Here is a 25,308-nt window from a genome sequence, read left to right on the forward strand (position 1 = left end):
ATCGGCTGGAGAGCAAGGCTGGCCTCCTCTGCATGTGTGTTTACCGCATCGTCTGATTGGTGTGTCTGTGCCAAAGCTCGTCTTCGTACAGGACGTCAGACTCTGGTGTCCTTCCTGTGGAGGTAATGCAACGATGTTCGGCTGCTGGACCAAGTAGAAATTTCTGGACCAGTTTTGTTTTATTTTTCTTTCTTACCCATCTGTTTTCTGTTTTGTATTTCACAAATTCAAACTTTATATTGTTTTGTTTTCTTAGTCAACTTTTCAATTTTGTGAGAGATGTAATAATTTATGTATTTAAGTTATTGGTAATTAAGTTTTTTTTTTAAGAGCCTTTTGTAAGATTTAGATTTGGTGATATTAGGAGGTAAACAAAAATGATCTATGCTTTAACCGAGAGTATTTTTAGATGTTTTTTAAAGATTGCTGTTGAATCTTTCACTCTATTTAGATGATCTGAAGATGTTTCCACTGTACTTCACCATGCCTATATTTCAAACTGCTGTGTAATAGCACTGAAACTAGTCAGTGTAGGAACTAGACAACCTTCTCTTATTGTTTTTTTTTTATTATTATTATTATTTTTAACATATATACGAGCTGATGCCTTGTTTGTTGTGCTCTGTCAATCTAAACACGAGGTGGAAATGCTGTAAAAAAATATGTTTTTGTTGTGGAACTGCGAGAGGAGGACTGATATTTTGTTAATGCTGTTGTAAAACTGAAGGGAAGTCCTCTGAATTGTGGAAAGCACTCGTTTGGCAAATGTGCATGACCAAATAAATTGTGGTTATAGAAACCTTACAGCAACCAAGCAACATTGTAAACCAAAAGACAAGCGGGTTGCTGTCTGAAATACAGAGGGAATAGGCACGTAGGTTTGGGTTGAACATATCATTTGGGATGCCGCACAATCTACTCAGTGGCCTTCATTGGGAGGGAAAAGCAGAATATCAACACTTCACAACACTATTTAAAGTTGCCATTTTTAGCATTTGGTAAAAGAAATATGCAATTTGTGAAAATGTATTAGGACTTTATTATTAGTTTAGTGACTTTCTATAAAGTCTGTAGAGGAAAGATGAGCTCAGTATAAAAGTGCAGATGAAGTGTTTGTAACAATTAGGATTTTAAAAGTACCATGCCAGCTGAAATGTTTTTTTATATATATATATATTACTGTCAAATGTGTCATTGTGAATTAAACATGCTTGTTTGGTACGGTTCAGTTCAAATGCCTTTTGTATTTATTTTAATAAATAATGAATAGAACAAGATACTAAAACATTACAGTGAATAGAACATTATAATTTAGGCCTATTGAACTGAAAAGTGTAAATGTTAAAGAGCAGTGGGCCCAGTATTGATCCCTGGGGGGGGCATCAGACTTGATTTCAATTTCAGCCTTCAATCCACCTAGAGATACAGAGTGAACGCAATCAGATAAAAAAAAAAAACATATCTAATTCGGATCACATTTGGTAAACAGAATTTGTGGTTAATAGCTTAGAGCTAAGTTGATGTAACAATGATATGTATTGTTTGCCTCCACGACTCTGTGATTTTGTCACAATAGGCTTTATGTCGAGCGTCACGTGACCAAACCGGAAAACAGGTCTCATCGCATCCACTTGTCAAACGGCCGTATAAGAACTGACTACGATATCTATGGATTTTTAAGGTAATCAGCTAACCTACCTAGTTCACTCTGTTATTGGCGTTTTATTCCATTTAAATATCTAAACGTTACTGTGAAGAAGAAAAAATATAAAACGTTTAAATATCAATCTGCTCATGTATGTGAGGGACATTGGTTATGCAAATCTTTGCTTGCTCCTTTTAAGTAAAACCGCTAAAAAATGATGAAGCACATACAAAAGACCTGGACCGGAAGCGATGCGACCTGTTTTACAGAATGCGGAAGTAAGTTGTGCATATTCTCTGATGTAGCCTATTGTCATAGCCTAGTAGGTATACCATATTGGAATGTGAGAATTTAAAAGTTACCATGGGATCCACTTTATTATTTGATTAGGCTTATTTAAAAAAAAAAATCGTTCATCTTCGGAACACAATTTAAGGAATTTCTGTCCGTCATAGACCGCAACGTCATAACCACTTTCAAGGACCAGAAAGGAAGTAAAGACATTGTTAAAGTAGTCCATCAGACTACAGTAGTTCAACCTTAATGTAAAGAAGCTACGAGAATATTTTTTGTGTGTAAAAATAAATAAATAACGATTTTATCCAATACTGGATAAAATCCAGTCATTGGCCAATACTGAGCCGACTTTCTGACGTAGAACCCTAAAGAGCTGTACTATGTGTTTATAACATGAACAGTGTCAGATTCTGACACGGAAATGAAGAAAATGTTAAATAGAATAGTTTTTTTTTTGCACACAAAAAGTATTCTCGTCGCTTCATAACATTAAGGTTGAACCACTTTACTCACATGGACTATTTTAACGATGTCTTTACTACATTTCTGGGCCTTGAAAGTGGTTATGACGTTGCTGTCAATGGAGGGACAGAAAGCTCTCGGATTTCATCAAAAATATCTTCATTTGTGTTCCGAAGATGTATGTCTTATAGATTTGAAACGACATATTTAATGACAAAAACAATATTTTTTGTGGAAACTATCTAAAGCTAAATTAGTTTATGTAAGCAATAAGGTACAAGAGGCTGTGCTCTATCGTGAATAAGTAACTTGCCTCGAATACTTTATTGCTTTTATAAAACGATTACCACACAATAAGACTATTAAAGTAAAAAGAAAACAGGGGCCAGATTTGGTGCTTACTAGGATGATGGAGCATGAACTTCATAAAGACAATGTATTTGTGCATTTGTTTGTTTATTTATTTACAAAAAAAGGCCAAGGACACAAAAGTGCCTGTAGTTGGAGAATCACCAATTAATGCAACTTTCATGAAGTAAAATCACTAAAAGCCTTCATTCCATGAACAGCAACAATGTTCCAATTTGTAATATGCATGAAAGCTCAAATAAAAACATGTTTTGTCATGAATAAAGCACAGCTATTGACCAATCAGAATCAAGGATTGGAACTAACCGTTTTATAATACAATTAAAATGAAATACAATAGCATTTAAAATTTGGCAATACAGAATGAATTTGTTTAATTTTAAAGTTCTAACATCATCCTCTTTACAATTCAACTCAATGGCTGTCAGATGCACTATGACTCATTTACTTTGACACTCCAGTTGGTAAATGTATATCAATATTAACAGCCCTGGCTTGATTCTGTCATTGTTTGCTGTAACTTTACCTTTTCTCCGAAAACTTTGCAAGCCCTTTAATGTTTACCTATAGGATCTATTTACTAAATGGCCAGCACACGTTGGATGGTTAGATGGCGTAAGATTGGCTAAACGCAAAAAGTTTTTTTGGCCATAGTGACCATTTACCAAAAAATATTATATTAAAAAAACAGTCTCTATAAAGACATCTGGTAATGTTTTGTCTCAGAACTGTTGACATTAATTTCCAGCTTCCACTTTCACCACAAAAATGGTTTCGTTTCAATCACGCTTCTGTGGGCCACTAACATCCACTGTATTTTGAACAATCTAATATCCTAGAAAAGCTTGTGAAACCTAAATATTGTCTAATTTTGAAATAACTTTAAAGATAAACAGTTGATAAAGTCTAAGGTCTATGGTTGAACAGTGCTGTTTTGAGGAAATGTGACTGAAAGAGAGACCATTCAGCCTGTTATTGCAAAACCTCGAGTCCTGATGAAAACTAGCTATAGCTCAATTTAAAGAAACAGGAGAGTGAAAGAGAAAGGTATTTCCATTGCATGAAAGCCACATGCAGCCTTGATCATTAATCCCACACAGCGGCACTCAAAGCCGTCACATGACTCTGCTGTCAAACCGAGGGGTTCAGCTAAAGCCTCCTTTTCATAATGACCCAGCACCTGAATCCCTGCCAAAAGATTCATATTACACCACAGAGGTCTTCGATTACAATTCAATAAACTAAACTTTAAAAAAAAAAAACAGTTTTTTAGCATGTATGGATGTCGATGAACACATTTAGTAGTATCCCAATAATAAGAAGTATTTGGTGATATTCAGATTACATAGCAATCACATAAATATTCTGATATCTAGAGAATAGACTGAATAAAAAGGTTAATCAGAATATAGACATTTATAAGAAATCTAAATCTAAATTAATTGTACGTTTCTGTAGCTCTGCAGCTTTTTCACAGCAGAAGGCGAGATTAGAGGAGCGTAATAATGTGGGAAGAGATTACACTTCACTGCCTGCTGCAAACCTCAGTCATCTGCAGACTTTGATCACACACCGAGGTCAACAAGTGCACCGTACTGTACTTCAGGTGATGTAACAAACATTTTTGTTCGTTTTATTCTGACGTAATTGTCATTACTTGTATTTGGCGGCTTTCTGAAGTTGTCATTTTTCTGTTTTATTTGATGTCCTTCACATTATCCTTCTCTAATTATTAGTCCTGGCTTTTTGGTAATTCAAGCGCCATATGTGCTAAGTGTGCACATTACTTAGAGATCCAGTTAGAACCTCACCCAAAACACACACATTCCTCTCACAGCTGATACAAGACATAGAGATTAAGACAACAGCCCAAAATCACAGTAGGATAAAGTTTATGGTGTTCAGATCACACATAAAAATAACACAAACAAGGGTGTGGATCTTCTGGAGAGTCAAACGTTTCGGTAGAAGTTCCTGGGAGTGCTTTATCCCTCTTCTGAAATCCTCAAAGTCAAGACTACAAGTTTGTCAAGTACAAGTGCTTTGTTGTCAGAAAGAATGGGAATCGTGGAGGACATCAGGTTAATTCTTGCCTATTTCTTGGGGAAATCTCAAAGTCAAAAAGTATTAAAGATATTTAAAGGGGTGATGAACTGAGAAATCAAATTTTCCTTGAGCTTTTGACATCTAAGAGGTCATCATATTATAAGAGTATGTGACTTGCATAAACACATTTTGGTATGCTTAAAAGATTGCCTTGTGAAAGAAAATGCAAGATTGTAAAAAAATTGAGATAGGTGTGAGAACGCCATGGCGGTGTTTCCGCAACCCTGCAGGAGGCTACTCATATCCAAACTTTTCCAAACAAACACACCTGACTCAACTCATCAGCTACAGACTCCAAGGCTGTGTTCTAAATTGCCACCATACCATTTGAGGGGAAAGCCATTTGTGCACTCGTTCTATCCCAAAATGCACCTCAATGAGGGGTCAACCTGCTAAGGGTGTGTTTATATTTGTAGCTCGGTTCACTTGGTTTATTTGGTCCGGGCCAAAAAAAAAAAAGTAGCCCTGGTCCACTTAGCATTCACATTGGTATTTTCACACCGAACCTAAAGAAACCTAAAGGCACAGTGATATGTTCACAATCTGATTGGCCAGATTTTATTACGTATATTTTGTGACAGAATTTACCGGTAATCCAAAACATGCTGTGTGCTGGGATAAATGAGCCTGCACATGATGGTATTTTGACCAGCAGAGAACTCGTGAAGAGCTTATAAAATATGTTAAGGAGTCAAACTGAAGAGACAGGAATCCCTCCGTCACACAAACCAAGATCAGCTGTGAGGAGACGCGGTTCTGCTCCTGTACCGAACTGTGATGGGCAACATCACAACTATGAAAAGAAAAACCGGTATGCTTGAGCATTCTGTCCTTTTTAGGGTCGCATCTTGTGACATCATCATGTTTGGTTCATTTGCATGGTTTTGGTCCTTGTTGCGTTTCTTATGTTAGCGGCCTCGGTCTTGTTTGGTGACGTCAGGGTTCAGATGGCGTTCACCACTCACAAGGGGGTAGATTTGGTTTGAACATTGGGGGGGAGGGGGGGTTATTAGGAACACCATACTAATACTGTGTTTGACCCCCTTTCGCCTTCAGAACTGCCTTATTTCTACGTGGCATTGATTCAACAAGGTGCTGAAAGCATTCTTTAGAAATGTTGGCCCATATTGATAGGATAGCATCTTGCAGTTGATGGAGATTTGTGGGATGCACATCCAGGACACGAAGCTCCCGTTCCACCACATCCCAAAGATGCTCTATTGGGTTGAGATCTGGTGACTGTGGGGGCCATTTTAGTACAGTGATCTCATTGTCATCTTCAAGAAACCCATTTGAAGTCCATTATATGGAGAATATTTTCATCAAAAACCTTAATTTCTTTTCAACTGAAGAAAGAAAGACATGGACATCTTGGATGACATGGGGGTGAGTAAATTATCAGCAAAAGTTTTTTTTTTTTTTTTTAAAGTGAACTACTCCTTTAAAGGCTGTCTACTCTGAATGCGGCAAAGTGGTCATTGCAAATCCATTTGTTCTTTGTGCCAGAAGTAACATATCGCTTCAAGTAAGTCAGAAATAAAACTGGGCGTCAGTTTACTTTCAGTAATTTGTTGCACCACCTCCAGTGTAGACAGCATCACTGATTATAATGAGTTTTTATTTTTTATTTTAAGGTTCTGGGTTAATATTTGTTCCAACATTAAATGACCAATGAAATCTTTAGAATCAGCTGTGGGGCGGGGATTGCACTTAACTGGTTTAGGGGGAAAAACCTCCAGAACCTCAAATGAATGAGACAAATAAAGGAAACATCCAAAATGTGTACTGTGAGTGTGCTTCCTGGAACAGGGTTAGGAAACACTATTCTATTGCAACACAGTTGCTGAGATAAGACATTGCACACTGGGACTTTCTGCATGTGACCAAAACAAGGAAATAAAAACAATTGCCCCTGAACTTGCTGACTTAAAATATTATAACCCTATGTCAGACCCCAGTGGAAAACAGATCTGAGAGTGCCAGCATCAGCATAGTTTTGCATTGGCCATAAAAACTGCCATCAAACTCAATTTCACTGATAAACCTTTTAAGTGAAAGGCTTTTTTTCTGGGATTATGCAACAAGACGAAATTCTCAAGAAAGCATGTTCTTTCTTCTACGTGAGTCAGACTTGGTGAGTCAGAATTGCGAAATACAGATTAAAAAAGGACGAGAGTAATTGAATGGATTCATTTTCACTTCATCAGATGGCATTTAATGCACCACTGATACTTTGAGGTCTCTCATAGATACAAATTCTGTCATTCAGTTTTAGGGTTTACACGACAACGATGCATTAAAAACAGAAAGTTTGTACTTTTTCTAACACAGTCTCATCCCAAAAAGTAATATAACTGACGTTTTGGGACGTATTTTGACCATACGTCAATATCCGCCTTTTTAGGGCCCCCTTAAACGTCGGTAGATGATGATCCCGGGCCGTCATACAACTGACGCTTTACCTTTAACGTCAGTTAGGTGACGGGTTAGGTTTAGGGTTAGGTTTAGGTCTGGGGTAGAGTTAGGATCCCATAACCTCATCTACCGACGTTTAAGGGGGCCCTAAAAAGGCAAATATTAGTTAGCCTATATGACGTCTTGGGATGAGACCGGGTTGCTTTCTCATAAATGTAAGTACACATTGATGGCATAAGGCACGAAACGAGCGATTTGTGTGATAAAACGAACAGTGTTCATATCGTTTTTACCTCTTGTAACTTCAGCCACGTCCAATGATCTGAAAGCGCGGGCGCTTCGGTCTGCGCAAGCGCCGGAAGTGATCTCTTGCGCGGTTGCGAACAAAAGTTCAACGTTGTTTATTGATATATCGAAATCGTTTTCTATTGCAGTTACCTGTTTATCTCAATATGTTTAGATCTTCACAGTGAAAGGTCACGCTTCTGAAATCTCTATGTAAACAAAGACTGACGTACACACGCAAGAGATCACTTCAGGCACTTTCCAAAGCGCCCGCGCCCTCAGATCACTTGGACGTGACCGTGGTTACATGAGGTAAAAACTATATAAATACTGTTCATTTTCTCACACAAACCGCTCGTTTCATGTCTTAGGCCATCAATGTGTACTTACATTTATGAGTCGTTAAATCATGTTTAATTTGGACTTCTCTGTGCATGCTCTTTGAGGTGGTGACCATAGACCTGCATTATAAGACTGACAGACAAGAACGGTTTGACCTAAAAATATCAAAATTGAAACTACTGTGGAAACAAAGACACCTACATCTTGAATGCCCTTGAGGTAAACTAAACTATACCAAAAAATTCATTTCAAAGTGAACTATCCCTTTAAAAACTACAAGAGCAGATGAGGCCTATCATAACTTTACATTATCAATAACATTTATCATTGTGTGGGTTCCTAATCACTCCCCATTATCAATAAGCAGTTTGGAAAAGCTCAAATGTCCAGTCCAGGATCATAAATAGTTTAGTTTGTTGATGAAATTGGCCCTTGAACAAAGGCCATTAAAAAAAGCTTATGCAAGCAAATGCTGGAAACCCCCATCATTGGTACAAATCACTCACATGATCTGAACTGACACTTCCTTTTTGTCATGCAGGACTATTTTATACATAATTCGAATTATTTTTTATTTACATATTAATAAACAAAAAACCATAAAATGCTGTTATTGTAAATAAGTATGATGTTATAATAATTATTATGCTGTTTCATTTCATGAAACATGGTTTTCTCAAATAATTTCAAGCTCAATGAGAAAAGCTCTTGGTTTCTCTAATGATTTCTTCTAAACCTCACAGTAGAAAGGTCAGGGAAGGGCTCATTATAACTTCAATACATCAGAACTGATTAACAAAGACACTTGGATGACTAGCCAAGTTTCTTCAATGACTTTTAGATCTTGACATAAGAGTAAAGGAGACGCAGCGGCAGCACGGTCACTTTGTTGCTATTTGATACAGGCACTTGCTACATCTGAATCATAGTCACACCGAACATGTGATTGGACTCTTCCTGTCTGTGTTCCATGTACCTCTTTTGGGGAAATTCCCTGAATGCACTCCTTGTGAGATATTTTGATGCACGTGTATAAAAATTGGTTGGTCCAGTTTGATCACTAACTGGCAGTTTTCAGTGAGGAAACCTTTAATGATGATGTCAAATAATGAATCAGTGTTTGCGCTCTCTCTCTCTCTCTAGTAACCTGAGTGAAAAGGTAAACTGAGAGCAATGTAGGACCACTGCAGTTTTAGCTAGTTATTAGTGGGCTATTATCATTGTTCTACAGTAAGAAAACAATGTAAAAAAAAAAGACTAGAAGCTGTTACTGGTTACCTTATTAGGCGTAAAAAAATAACAGGACAACTAAATATTTCTGCATGTTTTTTTTTATTATATATATATATATATATATATATATATATATATATATATATAGGCCTATATATAAACTGTATATATATAAAACATGACAATACACTTTTACAGTAAATGTTTTTAAAATTATCAAAAGGCACCTTATAATTTGCATTTAAACTAAAAAGTAAAACTGTAAACGTTTGTCCCAAGAAGTCCCTGTGCCTGACATAAAAACATAATAATTGATTTTCTCACTTAACTCAAAAACATGCAGTAGCCTACACCTGGAACCACAAGAAGCAACATGTAATAACAGTGGTCAAAGTCTCCCTCTAGTGGTGACGAGAAGGTAAAATAACAACAACAACAACAAAAACATGTTTTCTTATGTCGGGGAGGCTTTGTAATGGCAGGCAATCCAACGGTTAAACGTTCAAACCTTGATCAAATCGATAACAGTACACGATTTTTAAGAGGTTGTAAATTGTAAAGGGAAGACGGGGAAGTAATAAACCTAGGCCTATAAGTATATATATATATATATATATATATATATATATATATATATATATATATATATATATATATATTATGGTATTTGATTAGAAGCTCACTGCAAATTAACTTTGCTGAGAGATAAACTGTCCGTCATTTAGAGGGGAGAGGTAGCTAATTTAAATATGAGAACTATTGATTTAAGGGTCTATAACTGAGGTTGGAAACAGGAAATGAAAAAACAACAACAACAACAACAACAACAACAAAAAAAAAACCAGAACCCAGGACCTAACTGTAGTCAGTCTTTGTCTTATTTGAAAATGATGTGAATTGAGCAAGGCCTTTCAGACGAGCAATATAGGCTACGCGTTTTTTTTCCGAATAAAAACCCTGATTTGGCTCGTGCAGGCAGAAACATTGCTTTTTTACACAATGGCTCAAATCAGCTTTCATCTTGGCAAACAATCCATACCAAATAGCCTACTGTTACTTCGATATACTTACAAACCAAGACATATAATCCACAGCTGAGTCTTTGAGCAACACAACATTTCGTTTCCGAACAAATAGTTTGATCGAGTCAATTAATTATCGCCATCTATTGAGCTGCTCGAGCTGGGGGACGCCGGAAAAATAGACATTTTACTCATTAGGCTGCTTCATTAAAAACGTGACATTTAGACGTTTTCTTGTGTGGATCCAGGCAAATGAATCCTTTTCACCTTGAAAATATTATTATTATTATTTGCATTTTAAATAATAGAACATTTCAGTGATCGTAAATAAAACAAAATTCCATTTTTCTCGGTTCAAACCGATAGTATGGCAGAGGCGAATAAACATCTGGATATCCACTGGAGCGTGTTAATGCAAACGTGTAAGTTTCACGTTTGAGGGGGTTAAACCGTGACATCTACACATTTTCCAAAGTGGACTATTTAGGCTGCTTCATTAAAATGTGACAAGACGTGTTTTTTCTGGCGTGGATCGAGGCAAATGAAGCAAATAATACATGTTTTTTGCATTTTTAATAATAGAACATTTTTCAGTGATCGTCAATAAAACAAAATTCCATTTTTCTCGGTTTAATGAAAACCAACAGGTCATGATGGTAAGTTTCAGTTTAAGTGTAAGTTTCACGTTTGAGGGGGTTTAAGCCGTGACATCTACACGTTTTCAAAAGTGGATCAACGTGATTATTTCAAATCTTGTCGTGATAGGCTACCAGGTTGAAGAAATGTTGTTTTGGCCACTTTGTTTGATATAATCACAACAATTTAACATAAGCAAGTATGGGAATTGAACTCTGGTCTTCTTGATTAAAGCCCAACGCTTTATCAACTGAGCCGAGACTGAGCCTGTGAGCCACTGAATCTGTTGAGTTTAGGGGTTTATTGTATGGGGTTTTATTGCGGGTTTGGTTTTATTTGTTGGAAAAATAAATATATAAATATAATTTGACACATGAGGGCAGTATAGCCCTATTTATGGTTTTGAGTTTAAACTAAACCGTGACATCTACACGTTTTCCAAAGTGGACCAACGTACGTGATTATTTCACGTCTTGTCGTGATACGGGTTGGGCACTGAAGTTACAGGAGTTTCTTCCTGTTGCTAAGCAACGGAACTAGGTCGAGTATTTAAAATGTTATGGTTAACACGGTTAACGTGGTTAACGTTGATGTAATAGCCTACGTTGTTTTAGCGTACCTTTTGCTTAAATGAGGAGCTGGGGGACGCGGGAAAAATAGACATTTTACTCATTGAGACGTAATCATCACGTTCCTGCGACGTATCAATATAACGTCGCCACGACGATTATGGGAATCACAAAGTTACGTCGCTGGAACGTTATGTGGATACGTCTCTGCGACGAATCTGGTCCGGTTACATCTTCACAACGTAACTGTGTTAGCTGGGAAGGTGTAACCTGCAGAAAAGGTCACAAAAAGTCCCACTGAAAAGCTGATGGATCATGGAGCCAATCAAATAGATTTTTAAATGTATCATATTTGCAGACGTAATGGATTATTGGCATGCTGTGTGAGCTCACAGTGTTTGAGCATATAGGCTAAGCGACTAGCCTCATGGCTCATGCATGTCATGGTTTTACTGCTAAGCTGAGACATCTGCTTGGATTAAACCCTTTCCATCTGTTGTCCTCGCAGTCCACTCCCGAGCTGATAGGTCACTGAAAACACGTCTGTGCCAATATCTGTTATATGGTGGAGGACACATTATAAATATCAACAAATCATATACTAATGACCACTGATTATAACAAATAAATAGGAACATATTGAAAATCTTGGACATTTTTTATTATTATTATTATTATTATTTAAACCTGAAACATATTTGTTTAGATTTAAAAAAAATATTGACAAAGAAAAGTTGTACAATTGGTATGTAAAATTGATAAGAAATATAGGCTAACACCATTTTTAGGCCACTAATGAAATAAGCTAAATCAGCTATCAGTGAATGTTCTAGCAAGGGTTCTCAAGTTATAAACAAACTTTCTTCCAGTAACTTTAATAGAATGTTCGTTCTGAGTTACCCGGTCTTTTATAATGAAAACTCAAAAGTTAGCACAAAAATATTTGAACGTTTGACAAATGTTTTGTTAATATTACTTGCCTACTTGTTTCTGAATGTTCATCGAGTGTCATTCCCTTAATGTTTGTAAAATAATTTAAACAAAGAACATTCAGGTATAAAGAGATTGTAATCTATATGAATTGAGTGGTTTAGTCCAAAAGTTTCCGAAGAGACACAATCCTGCGTGAACAGATTGAATTTAGTATTTTATTGACAGATAAACATTGATTACCACACACATTAGTTGTGGTAAATGGAAGCTTCAACAAGAACCAATGAGGTTCATTCTCGTGTTACGCAGCACGTTTGAGCTTCAGCAAGAACCAATGAGGTTCATTCTCGTGTTACGCAGCACGTTTGAGCTTCAGCAAGAACCAATGAGGTTCATTCTCGTGTTACGGAGCACGTTTGAGCTTCAACAAGAACCAATGAGGTTCATTATCATGTTACGCAGCACGTTTGAGCTTCAACAAGAACCAATGAGGTTCATTCTCGTGTTACGCAGCACGTTTGAGCTTCAACAAGAACCAATGAGGTTCATTATCATGTTACGCAGCACGTTTGAGCTTCAACAAGAACCAATGAGGTTCATTATCATGTTACGCAGCACGTTTGAGCTTCAACAAGAACCAATGAGGTTCATTCTCGTGTTACGGAGCACATTTGAGCTTCAACAAGAACCAATGAGGTTCATTATCATGTTACGCAGCACGTTTGAGCTTCAACAAGAACCAATGAGGTTCATTCTCGTGTTACGCAGCACGTTTGAGCTTCAGCAAGAACCAATGAGGTTCATTCTTGTGTGACACAGCACATTTGAGCTTCAACACGAACCAATGAGGTTCATTCTCGTGTTACGCAGCACGTTTGAGCTTCAACAAGAATCAATGAGGTTCATTCTCGTGTTACGCAGCACGTTTGAGCTTCAGCAAGAACCAATGAGGTTCATTCTCGTGTTACGCAGCACGTTTGAGCTTCAGCAAGAACCAATGAGGTTCATTCTCGTGTTACGGAGCACGTTTGAGCTTCAACAAGAACCAATGAGGTTCATTCTCGTGTTACGCAGCACGTTTGAGCTTCAACAAGAACCAATGAGGTTCATTCTCGTGTTACGCAGCACGTTTGAGCTTCAGCAAGAACCAATGAGGTTCATTCTCGTGTTACGCAGCACGTTTGAGCTTCAGCAAGAACCAATGAGGTTCATTCTCGTGTTACGCAGCACGTTTGAGCTTCAGCAAGAACCAATGAGGTTCATTCTCGTGTTACGGAGCACGTTTGAGCTTCAACAAGAACCAATGAGGTTCATTCTCGTGTTACGCAGCACGTTTGAGCTTCAGCAAGAACCAATGAGGTTCATTCTCGTGTTACGCAGCACGTTTGAGCTTCAGCAAGAACCAATGAGGTTCATTCTCGTGTTACGCAGCACGTTTGAGCTTCAGCAAGAACCAATGAGGTTCATTCTCGTGTTACGGAGCACGTTTGAGCTTCAACAAGAACCAATGAGGTTCATTCTCGTGTTACGCAGCACGTTTGAGCTTCAGCAAGAACCAATGAGGTTCATTCTCGTGTTACGCAGCACGTTTGAGCTTCAGCAAGAACCAATGAGGTTCATTCTCGTGTTACGCAGCACGTTTGAGCTTCAACAAGAACCAATGAGGTTCATTCTCGTGTTACGCAGCACGTTTGAGCTTCAGCAAGAACCAATGAGGTTCATTCTCGTGTTACGCAGCACGTTTGAGCTTCAGCAAGAACCAATGAGGTTCATTCTCGTGTTACGGAGCACGTTTGAGCTTCAACAAGAACCAATGAGGTTCATTCTCGTGTTACGCAGCACGTTTGAGCTTCAACAAGAACCAATGAGGTTCATTCTCGTGTTACGGAGCACGTTTGAGCTTCAACAAGAACCAATGAGGTTCATTCTCGTGTTACGCAGCACGTTTGAGCTTCAACAAGAACCAATGAGGTTCATTCTCGTGTTACGCAGCACGTTTGAGCTTCAGCAAGAACCAATGAGGTTCATTCTCGTGTTACGCAGCACGTTTGAGCTTCAGCAAGAACCAATGAGGTTCATTCTCGTGTTACGCAGCACGTTTGAGCTTCAACAAGAACCAATGAGGTTCATTCTCGTGTTACGCAGCACGTTTGAGCTTCAACAAGAACCAATGAGGTTCATTCTCGTGTTACGCAGCACGTTTGAGCTTCAGCAAGAACCAATGAGGTTCATTCTCGTGTTACGCAGCACGTTTGAGCTTCAACAAGAACCAATGAGGTTCATTCTCGTGTTACGCAGCACGTTTGAGCTTCAGCAAGAACCAATGAGGTTCATTCTCGTGTTACGCAGCACGTTTGAGCTTCAACAAGAACCAATGAGGTTCATTCTCGTGTTACGCAGCACGTTCGAGCTTCAACAAGAACCAATGAGGTTCATTCTCGTGTTACGCAGCACGTTTGAGCTTCAACAAGAACCAATGAGGTCCATTCTCGCGTTACGCTGCACGTTTGAGCTTCAGCAAGAACCAATGAGGTTCATTCTCGTGTTACGCAGCACGTTTGAGCTTCAACAAGAACCAATGAGGTTCATTCTCGTGTTACGCAGCACGTTTGAGCTTCAGCAAGAACCAATGAGGTTCATTCTCGTGTTACGCAGCACGTTTGAGCTTCAGCAAGAACCAATGAGGTTCATTCTCGTGTTACGCAGCACGTTTGAGCTTCAGCAAGAACTAATGAGGTTCATTCTCATGTTACGCAGCACGTTTGAGCTTCAGAAAGAACCAATGAGGTTCATTCTCGTGTTACACAGCACGTTTGAGCTTCAGCAAGAACCAATGAGGTTTGTTCTTGTGCGTGAAGCAAATTTGGTTGAGCTTCTTCACTAATCAGTGTTTATAAGTGAACCGTGTCTTTTCAGAAAATTGGGACTAAACCACTCAATTCATATGGATTAGTTTTTTTTATAAACTTTTTTTAGCATCAAAGAGGCAGCTGCTTAGACTGTCAATGGAATGGACACAAAGTTCTCAGAGTTCATTAAAAAGAAATTGAACGAAAGTCTTTCTGGTTTCGAATGACATGAGGGCGAGTAAATGATGACAGCGTTTTAATTTTGGGGTGAACTAACCCTTTAACGACAACTCTTTTAGAACATATTTTGTTAGTAGCATGTGAACTCTTGCTGGCTTGCATTCAGCCTCATGAATTTTTGGCACATTCTCAAATCATGCTGACTATCATGATCATCAGATTTTTAAAATTGCAAAGTTTTGATGTCATGTAATTGCTCTCTAAGCTATAGGAACACAATGGGTCATATATGAGCTCGTTTACAGGAGGATGGCTTTCCTAAGATGCTGATTACAATTAATAAACAAAAGAGAATAAAGCTTTTTTACAAGATTACTCGACTTAGTCACATGACCTCATTGCCCACACATAATCTGTTTATGCAGCGCATGACCCGTCCTCCCCCTCTCTTCTGCCCTCCCATCCCGTCTGCTGCCTTTCAGCTGATGATGCATGTGGCAGAATAGGCTTTGGGAGCATCGCTATAGCAACCGAAAACAGAAAGGCACTTCAGAGCAATCTCAAAGAGGAAATGTGACCTGAGCCATTGCACAACTACAAGCCCTACAAGACAACCAGATCACTTATCAAGGTAAGGAGAACGAACAAATTAGGAATTAATAAAGAGGAAATAGCAAAAGAGAATGGCGGAGGAGTGGGTGGGTGAACAAAGAGAAAGAAAAACACAAGAGTGATGAATTCAACACGTTTTGAGATGACAAACTTTGCATTTTGAGAATCACCGGCAGTGATTTACAGTGATGTTACTGGTTACAGGTGGACATTGATGATAGTACTTTTAGTTAAGAAGCTTAAACTGGTTTTCGTTTCAGCATTTAAGCCACAATCGTCTCTTTTTTATGGGTCACATAATGATCGCATAACTGTAATGATCACATAATGATAATAATTTAATGATGTCAGGATAAGATACATAAAAAAGATTATTGGACTATAATTCGCAAGAAAATACTATTTCAGTCTTTCTACTTCAAAATGTTACTTTGTGGATTTCTTTGTGGAAAATGAATTGCCCATTTCTGAGTGAAAATAGTTTGAAAATAAATCCTTTGTAGTGATATAGCTAAATGCAATGAATAAAATGCAACTAATAGTAACCATAGTGAGTAAGAATAGAAAGAAATAGGTTTTAATGGAAGGGAAAATATTTTTTATATCTTTTGTTGTTGATGTCTCATTCTGTGTGTCAGTATTTTGGCTCAAAATCAATCGGTAGAAGCTAGCCAAATTACCTAGAGCAACCTGGCCATGGTTACGTGACATGCCCTCATTCTAAGAGCAAGTTTTCTTGATCAAATTTACCATTTTGCATATAATTTGATATCAGTAAATATCAATGTTTGAATTTAACTTTTGTACAATAAATAGATATCTTCCATGTTTGGTCACCACCTGATAATCTAGGTCAGCATCCTTTAAATTCACATCAAAAGAGAGTCCTTCTCATTTTGTTCTTCTACATTTTTCCATGCTCAACCATTTTAGGACTAATTTCAAGGTGAAATGAAAAAGGAAAGGTGTTAGGTCTACAAAAACACAAATCCCAGAGTCCCATCATCAACACACTTTTGTTGTGAAAATCCTTTACCGGATTTGATGTTCCTGGTCCAAAATGACTGACTTTTAAATTGGTTGTAAATCTCTAATTTTTGCCAAACTCTGGATTCAGTCTTTTTGTCAACTTATTTTGTTTCAATTAGCACAGATTTTGTATTTAGTTTTAGAACTGATTGATAACGGCCTCATTGATCTAATTTTTGCTTTGTTTTGTTTTGTTTTTGAGGTGAATAAGCTTGTGTGAACTTTTTTTCACTCAAACACTCTGATCAACCAGTTCAAATCCTTTCCTAACTCAGATAAAAAGAGTTGATAAAAGATTGAATCCAATATGTGGAATAACAAAGCATAATGTTTTGGTCAGACTTTACCTTACACGGAAGGTATGTTTTTTTATGTTTGCACAGAAACGATCTGAAGAGAAAACGCAAAAGTGGCGTTGCTTTATCACTTATTCTGTGTTTAGACAAGCGTTTTGGGTGGGAAATCTGCGTGCTTATGGTGACGCAAAAGTGTGTGAAATTCGATGTAGTATTCACTCCAGGCGGCTAGGTGGCGATGTGAAGCACTGCCACACAACAACACCAAATCCGTGCGCCTGCGTACAACCTTCACTGTCTAGCAGACTTTTGCGTTTTTACCCTTTACACGGAAACGCGGCGATGGAGCGTTTTTAAGATTTCCACTCTGGAGGGTGGTTTCAATTTTTGCGTTTTTAAGCCCCAAAAACATAGTCGCCGTGTGAACGAAATGCACATCCGATAAAATATTTTTACGTTTTCACCCACGTGGGTTCTCGTGTAAACAGGGCCTAAGATTAGGGTCCAATTCTCACTGTTTACCAACTATTAACTACCACTTTTGCCTCAATAACCTCCCAATTATTACTAATAGATAAGTTAGTTAAGTGTTAGGTTTATGGACTAGTTTTGACTACTAGAGGCCTTCATTGTGTTTCATTTCAGTTTCCCGCCATTTTATCAAGCGCCAAGCAAACAAATTTAGGTTCTGGGAACGTTAGTTTTTGGTTTCCAGAACGTTCCTAGAACTTTCCCTTAAGGTTAAGGGAATGTTCTCGGAACATTCTCCTTACGTTATAAAAACTGAACCTAAAAATAACCTACACGGAACGTTCCTATAACGTTCTTGTTTGGTTCCCCCAAAAATAACCTCATGGGACCATTCGGGAATGTTAGGGGAACGTTCTGTGTTTGCTATTGTTCTCACCTGTGCCTCATTTCCTGTGAGTGTATTTAAGTTGCTCTGTTCCTCTGGTTTTTGTGCAGTGTTTGTAATGTTGAGACCAAAACTTCTTCAGTATTTTGGTAAAGTCCACCTGTGATTTTCTCTGGACTTATTTCATTATCTGACTGTTTCCATTTTGTTGTCCTTATTTTTTCCCATGGAAGTTTTTTAGTTTCCTGTTTGGGAAATCACATTTACCCTTTGTTTCTGGACCCTCTGTTGGATTTTTTTTGTAATGATTCTTTGGGATATTTGGATATTCTGTTTTGGAATTACTTCCTGAATGAATTAAATGAGACATGACTGAGCTCTCGTTTCTGCAACTGGGTCCTCTACCTTCTCCTTCATTCAGCCCTCAAGGCTTTGTTCTAGCCTTGGTTCTGACAGTTGGTTTAGATATTGGGTAATAATATTGTCATACTGAATAAGACATTAATATCTACTTTAGATGTACCAATAAACAGCCAATATCCTAGCAATATGCATGCTAATAAGCTATAACTATAGTGAGAGTTGGACCCCAAACTAAAATATTACCGCAATTATTATTATTAATTAATAGGCCTGGCTATTTTTGAACTGGAACATCATAAGTGTAACACGGTACCAAAAATGTGAGCAAAGTCAGTAAGTTTTAGTTCGATGCGATAACATTAACCAGTATTTTCATGGTAAAAGGAAAATTGTCTCCAAGTCAAAATGACCGGAACACAACCTGAGGGTTGAATTACTGTACCCCTACAGGTAAAAGTGAGCAGCAGAGGGCTGGTGACCGAGCATGTCGTGGTTCAGCTGGAACGAGCCGTACAATCGTAGCCCGCGGCGTGAGCCGTCTGAAGTAGTTGTGGACACCCTGATGCTGGAACTGAGCTGGCAGATGAAGGAGGCCGAGAGGCTGCAGCGGGAGCGAGACAACGAATACCGCAGGCTGAAGAGCGGCGTGGACTACAGCTGGCTCATGAGTGCCCCACGTACCTCTTTCGACATCAGCCAAGGAGAGAGACTGGGCCTGGAGGACCTGTGCAGCAAAGTACCACCAGCATACTGCGGACCTGCAATACAAAGGTGAGACAGATGGGTTAAATGCTCCATATTATGCCTTTTGTTTTCAAAATGAGGATGTTCGTCACCGCAGGTTCAGGGGAGGTTGATCTGGGTAATTAGTTTACTAAGCCGTCTTCGTGATGTCTCTAGTAAGTGCACAAAGGCTGCCATGCTTTTTTACTGTAGGTGAGCTAAGCTCTAACCTGCTGAAGTGATAATTGCAAACCTCACGGGATACACACCTGACAGATTCAGATAAGCCCCAACTGACGATGTTCCTTTTTTTTCGGGTGACGACAGCATGGCAACCATTTTTTTAGCCCCCCTTCACTTATAAACAATTGATTAAAGGGATAGTTCACCCAAAACTGAAAATTCTGTCATAATTTCCTTTGTCGCTCCAAACCTTTATGACTTTCTTTCTTCTGTGGAACATAAAATATTTTTTTTTGTCTGTACAACAGTTCAGTTACCAACTTTGGAGGAAGAAAAGTCATACAGGTCTGGAACTACAAACCCTTCAAGCTCCATAAGTAAAAACATATGCTTTATTTTATTCTTCTGTAATTGTTACTCCAATATCAGGAGTGTTTTATATTGTTGCGACAGGTAGGTTAGATAAACTGTATATCACTAAAGTCTCAACTATGTAATAATGATTGGTGAAACATTCAAGCATTTAAGAGTTAAAAAGGACAGAAAACATTGTGAATGTTTTACTGCTGTACATAGTTATTGAGCCAAACTGAATTAACACACTGAACTGATTTCACTTGAATAATGACTATTTATTATTGTCTTTTCAGAGCTGCTTTACAGCAGAATTGAATCATTTATTGCATCATTGATTCATTATATCATTATATTCATTATATCATTATTACAGTTTCGTATAAAACATTATATAAATAAAAGTGACTTGACTGTCTCTTCCTTAGAAAGTTATTGTATGACTTTAGAAGGTTTTGATTACTTTCATGGTGATTTTTTTGTGTGTAGTTTTTGGAGTTTGACAGCATATGATCACTAAACTGAATATGTAGTGTAGGAATAACTGCATAGAGGTTTGGAACCAGGTTGAGTAAATATCGACAATTTTCAGTTTCAAGCAAACTATCTTTGAAATTCTTTAAGTTATTCCTACAACTTTGTCAGGGAATACTTTTTTTTAATAAGTGTTGAAGGATGATCTAGTCCTTCCCATGAGGACCTGTGAAAAGTGAGTTTTTAGAGGACTGTAATGATTAATGAAAGAATGAGAAGGAATATGAAGAAAACACTGATTCATTGATTTAGTTGGAGAACCTTGCTTGGAAACCTGTTTTAAGATTTCATAAGAACATCTTAGTTCACTCTGACTCATGGGCTTATGTTTGCTCCCATAGGGACCACAGGTGACGATTAACATCGGGAAGATAAGGCTGATGTTTTGTGCTGTGTAATATGACCAGTGGTGATGGTTTCTCTTAATTCTGGCTTTACATCTGATAATGTGCCTATATACACTCACCTAAAGGATTATTAGGAACACCATACTATGTGTTTGACCCCCTTTCGTCTTCAGAACTGCCTCAATTCTATGGTTGTATTGATTCAACAAGTTGCTGAAAGCATTCTTTATAAATGTTGGCCTATATTGATAGGATAGCATCTTGCAGTTGATGGAGATTTGTGGGATGAACATCCAGGGCACGAATCTCCCGTTCCTCCACATCCCAAAGATGCTCTATTGGGTTGAGATCTGGTGACTGTGGGGCCATTTTAGTACAGTGAACTCATTGTCATGTTCAAGAAACCAATTTGAAATGATTCGAGCTTTGTGACATGGTGCATTATCCTGCTGGAAGTAGCCATCAGAGGATGGGTACATGGTGGCCATAAAGGGATGGACATGGTCAGAAACAATGCTCAGGGAGGCCGTGGCATTTAAACGATGCCCAATTGGCACTAAGGGGCCTAAAGTGTGCCAAGAAAACATCCCCACACCATTACACCACCACCACCAGCCTGCACAGTGACAAGGCATGATGGATCCATGTTCTCATTCTGTTTACGCCAAATTCTGACTCCACCATCTGAATGTCTCAACAGAAATCGAGACTCATCAGGCCAGACTACATTTTTCCAGTCTTCAACTGTCCAATTTTGGTGAGCTCTTGCAAATTTTAGCCTCGTTTTCCTATTTGTAGTGGAGATGAGTGGTACCCGGAGGGGACTTCTGCTGTTGTAGCCCATCCGCCTCAAGGTTGTGTGTGTTGTGGCTTCACAAATGCTTTGCTACATACCTCGGTTGTAACGAGTGGTTATTTCAGTCAAAGTTGCTCTTCTATCAGCTTGAATCAGTCGGCCCATTCTCCTCTGACCTCTAGCATCAACAAGGCATTTTCTCCCACAGGACTGCCGCATAACTGGATGTTTTTCCCTTTTCACACCATTCTTTGTAAACCCTAGAAATGGTTGTGTGTGAAAATCCCAGTAACTGAGCAGATTGTGAAATACTCAGACCGGCCCGTCTGGCACCAACAACCATGCCACGCTCAAAATTGCTTAAACCACCTTTCTTTCCCATTCTGACATTCAGTTTGGAGTTCAGGAGATTGTCTTGACCAGGAACACACCCCTAAATGCATTGAAGCAACTGCCATGTGATTGGTTGATTAGATAATTGCATTAATGAGAAATTGAACAGGTGTTCCTAATAATCCTTTAGGTGAGTGTATATTGCAATTGTGACTATTTTCAAACTGTGTCTTTAAATCTCACAATTGTTGCATTGATTTCGATTTCATATCTCGCAATTGCAAAATTATAGCTCCCAATTGCAACTTTATATCTCACATTGTAACTTTATAAGCAGTTGCTATTTGTTTTTCATAATGACTTTACATGTCGTGTGACTATCTCACAATTACCTATTTATTTTTTACACTGAGGCTGAAACAGGATCTCATAGTATCCTTGTGGAGACACAAGTCGTGTTGTTTCGCACGTTTCTTTGAAATCTTGGCGTATTACACTCACGCCGAGAAAGCAGCGCATAAGCAACAACATTTACTTCAGCACAGGTTACAAAGCACAGATTTTAGAAAGAGATGTTTAACAGCTATAAAATCTTATAAAGTCTTTCTCTTCACAGGTTTCGGCAGGTGCTGATGGAGAACGAACCTGAGGTGCAAGAGGTTTCCGGACTCTTCCGTTCTGTGCTTGTGGAAACACTTGAGCGCGTTCATGAGGAGCAGGAGGCTCAGCGTCTGACCCACCAGTGGAACAACAGACGCTCCATAAGCCTGTCGCTGATGAACTTCAAGTCTCGTGTGCGGATCAACCCTTTCGGCAGCACCTTGGGACTGAAATCGAGCAATTGCGGCTCAGACGAAGACGGCATGGACGTCAAAACTGTGTGTGAGGATGTTGAGAAGGGTCTTAGCCTGACAGCGGAGAAAGCGCAGCGCGTGTGGAGCATGCCAGAGATCCGGCACAAGGGAATCAATGGGAAAGCTTGAGTGTCTGTGAGTGGGATTCAGCGGGATCCAGTCCAAGTCAATGACTGGCTGATATTCCCAGCATCCCCTTCACTTTCAGTTTATCTATATTCCGAGGTTTAAGCATGGAGCCAAGAGGCATGTTTATGTTGGGAAATAAAACTGAAGTCTTATAAGCAATTCATAACAAATCAATAAATCTTACAAGGATTACAGATCATAAACCCAATTTATTTTTGAATTTGTGCAGTAAATTCCTAAAATAGAATAAGATATATTTATCTGTTCATTTACCATTAGATTAAATTTGTTATTGTGAAATGATACAAATTTTCCCTTGAAAAAAAGTTATTATATGACCTTTACGGTAATATATATATATATATATATATATATATATAGCCTATATATATATGTTTGTTTTTGTATGTTTGGTTGTTCATTTATTTATTTTTTTCAATGCAGGTCTAGTTTTTAGCTTTTTAGTAGCCTCGTCCCCTTATTCAAACCAAGTGGGCCTGTATTTGGTGTGGAAATTATTATTTTTTTTTCTTGTTGTTTTACAATGTATGTCCAATTATGTAATGAGGTGTTTGCATGACATTTAAATTTGAGTCACAGTACAATCAGTGTAACTGTAGAATTTAGGATCTTGCACTATAAGAACAATATACGTTTTCCATTTTATTGTGCTGAAAAAAATAAAGAGCTTATGATTCTGCGTTACAGTGACGATAACCTACATTTTTAACAAATGCCTCTATAGTATCTTATACTTTTTTTGATTATTGTAAAAGACAATTATACCTTTCACGTTCTTTCTAAAGAGTATCTTTCCATGCTCAAAGAATGATGTTGCACATTAGGTAATGACTAGTTAGTAGGCCATGCTGATGAACTTCTTAAAGTTCCAAAATTTCATGTTTATAACACTTAAAGGATTAAAGGATCATTAGGAACACCTGTTCAATTTGTCATTAATGCAATTATCTAATCAACCAATCACATGGCAGTTACTTCAATGCATTTAGGGGTGTGGTCCTAGTCAAGACAATCTCATGAACTCCAAATTGAATGTCAGAATGGGAAAGAAAGGTGATTTAAGCAATTTTGAGCGTGACATGGTTGTTGGTGCCAGACGGGCCGGTCTGAGTATTTCACAATCTGCTCAGTTACTGGGATTTTCACACACAGCCATTTCTAGGGTTTACAAAGAATGGTGTGAAAAGGGAAAAATATCCAGTATGCGGCAGTCCTGTGGGCGAAAATGCCTTGTTGATGCTAGAGGTCAGAGGAGAATGGGCCGACTGATTCAAGCTGATAGAAGAGCAACTTTGACTGAAATAACCACTCGTTACAACCGAGGTATGCAGCAAAGCATTTGTGAAGCCACAACACACACAACCTTGAGGCCCCACCGGGTACCACTCATCTCCACTACAAATAGGAAAAAGAGGCTACAATTTGCAAGAGCTCACCAAAATTGAACAGTTGAAGACTGGAAAAATGTCGCCTGGTCTGATGAGTCTCGATTTCTGTTGAGACATTCAGATGGTAGAGTCAGAATTTGGCGTAAACAGAATGAGAACATGGATCCATCATGCCTTGTTACCACTATGCAGGCTAGTAGTGGTGGTGTAATGGCCAATTGGGCATCGTTTAAATGCCACAGCCTACCTGAGCATTGTTTCTGACCATGTCTGTCCCTTTATGGCCACCATGTACCCATCCTCTGATGGCTACTTCCAGCAGGATAATGCACCATGTCACAAAGCTCGAATCATTTCAAATTGGTTTCTTGAACATGATAACGAGTTCACTGTATAATAAACCATCAAAATAACAGTGTAACTGCAGAGAACTCCAAACTTTCTCAAATATCTTTAGGAATGTATGGCTGTGAATGAATCCTGACAATAGTGAGAAAATGCTATGCATTATAAACTACATATATTAGTTCCATATATGTAAACGTATGATGAATATAAAAATATAGCTAAAGTCTGGAGAAATAATGAGCTTGTCTGTCGACAAAGAAATATTTGTAAGCGTGCTGGGATGCTGATTAATGTGTATTAATTCATGCAGCTATAAAGCCTGTGGAAAATAAATGTATCTTCAAACACTTCCCCAGCTATAAAAAGTAACACTTTATTTTACAGTATCCTTGTATCCTTACCATAGAAATAAAAGTAATGTATGCATATTTACATGCAACTAACCCTCAACCAAACCCTAATCCTAATCTAACCCTATAAGTACATGTAGTTGCTTAAAGGGATACTTTATGATTTAGCATTAAGCTTTGTGTTAATAGGACACCTGTAGTATTTTCTAAAAAAAAAAAAAATACTCAGATGACGCAAAAATCGTCATTTTGCGTAATCAGAAGATTTTTTTGTCCAGAGGCTAAAGACTACAGCCAGTAGTGGGTCTGTCCCGCATCTTCTCAACCCACCCATAGAGGGTGGGATCTCACTAATAGAATGAACACATAGTGTCAGCCATCTTTTTTTGGAAGCTAAGCTAGCAGGCTCTTGTTCTGTGGAGAAAGCTGAGTAGTAGGGGTTACCATCC

The 25,308-nt window shown here is 38.3% G+C and overlaps 1 protein-coding gene across 1 annotated transcript; it reads left to right on the forward strand.

Annotated features, from left to right (window-relative positions):
* Nucleotides 1-15,794: 15,794 nt before the first annotated feature.
* On the forward strand, nucleotides 15,795-23,116 carry rd3 (retinal degeneration 3, GUCY2D regulator). Its single transcript, XM_039691873.2, has 3 exons — nucleotides 15,795-15,974; nucleotides 18,950-19,270; nucleotides 22,386-23,116. Exons 2-3 carry the CDS (start codon nucleotides 18,984-18,986, stop codon nucleotides 22,750-22,752), a joined length of 654 nt encoding a protein of 217 aa, XP_039547807.2. The 5' UTR covers nucleotides 15,795-15,974; nucleotides 18,950-18,983; the 3' UTR covers nucleotides 22,753-23,116.
* The last annotated feature ends 2,192 nt before the right edge of the window (nucleotides 23,117-25,308 follow it).

The sequence above is a fragment of the Pimephales promelas genome, chromosome 13 (genome assembly GCF_988280905.1).
Source record: "Pimephales promelas chromosome 13, fPimPro1.hap1.1, whole genome shotgun sequence".
Classification (NCBI taxonomy): Eukaryota; Metazoa; Chordata; class Actinopteri; order Cypriniformes; family Leuciscidae; genus Pimephales; species Pimephales promelas.

What these genes read in the sequence shown, in the direction of transcription:
- rd3 (XM_039691873.2), top strand. Translation starts at nt 18,984, where the DNA reads ATGTCGTGGTTCAGCTGGAACGAGCCGTACAATCGTAGCCCGCGGCGT. An exon ending in TGCGGACCTGCAATACAAAG is followed by an intron (nt 19,271 to 22,385) that starts GTGAGACAGATG and finishes TTCTCTTCACAG; the next exon opens with GTTTCGGCAGGTGCTGATGG.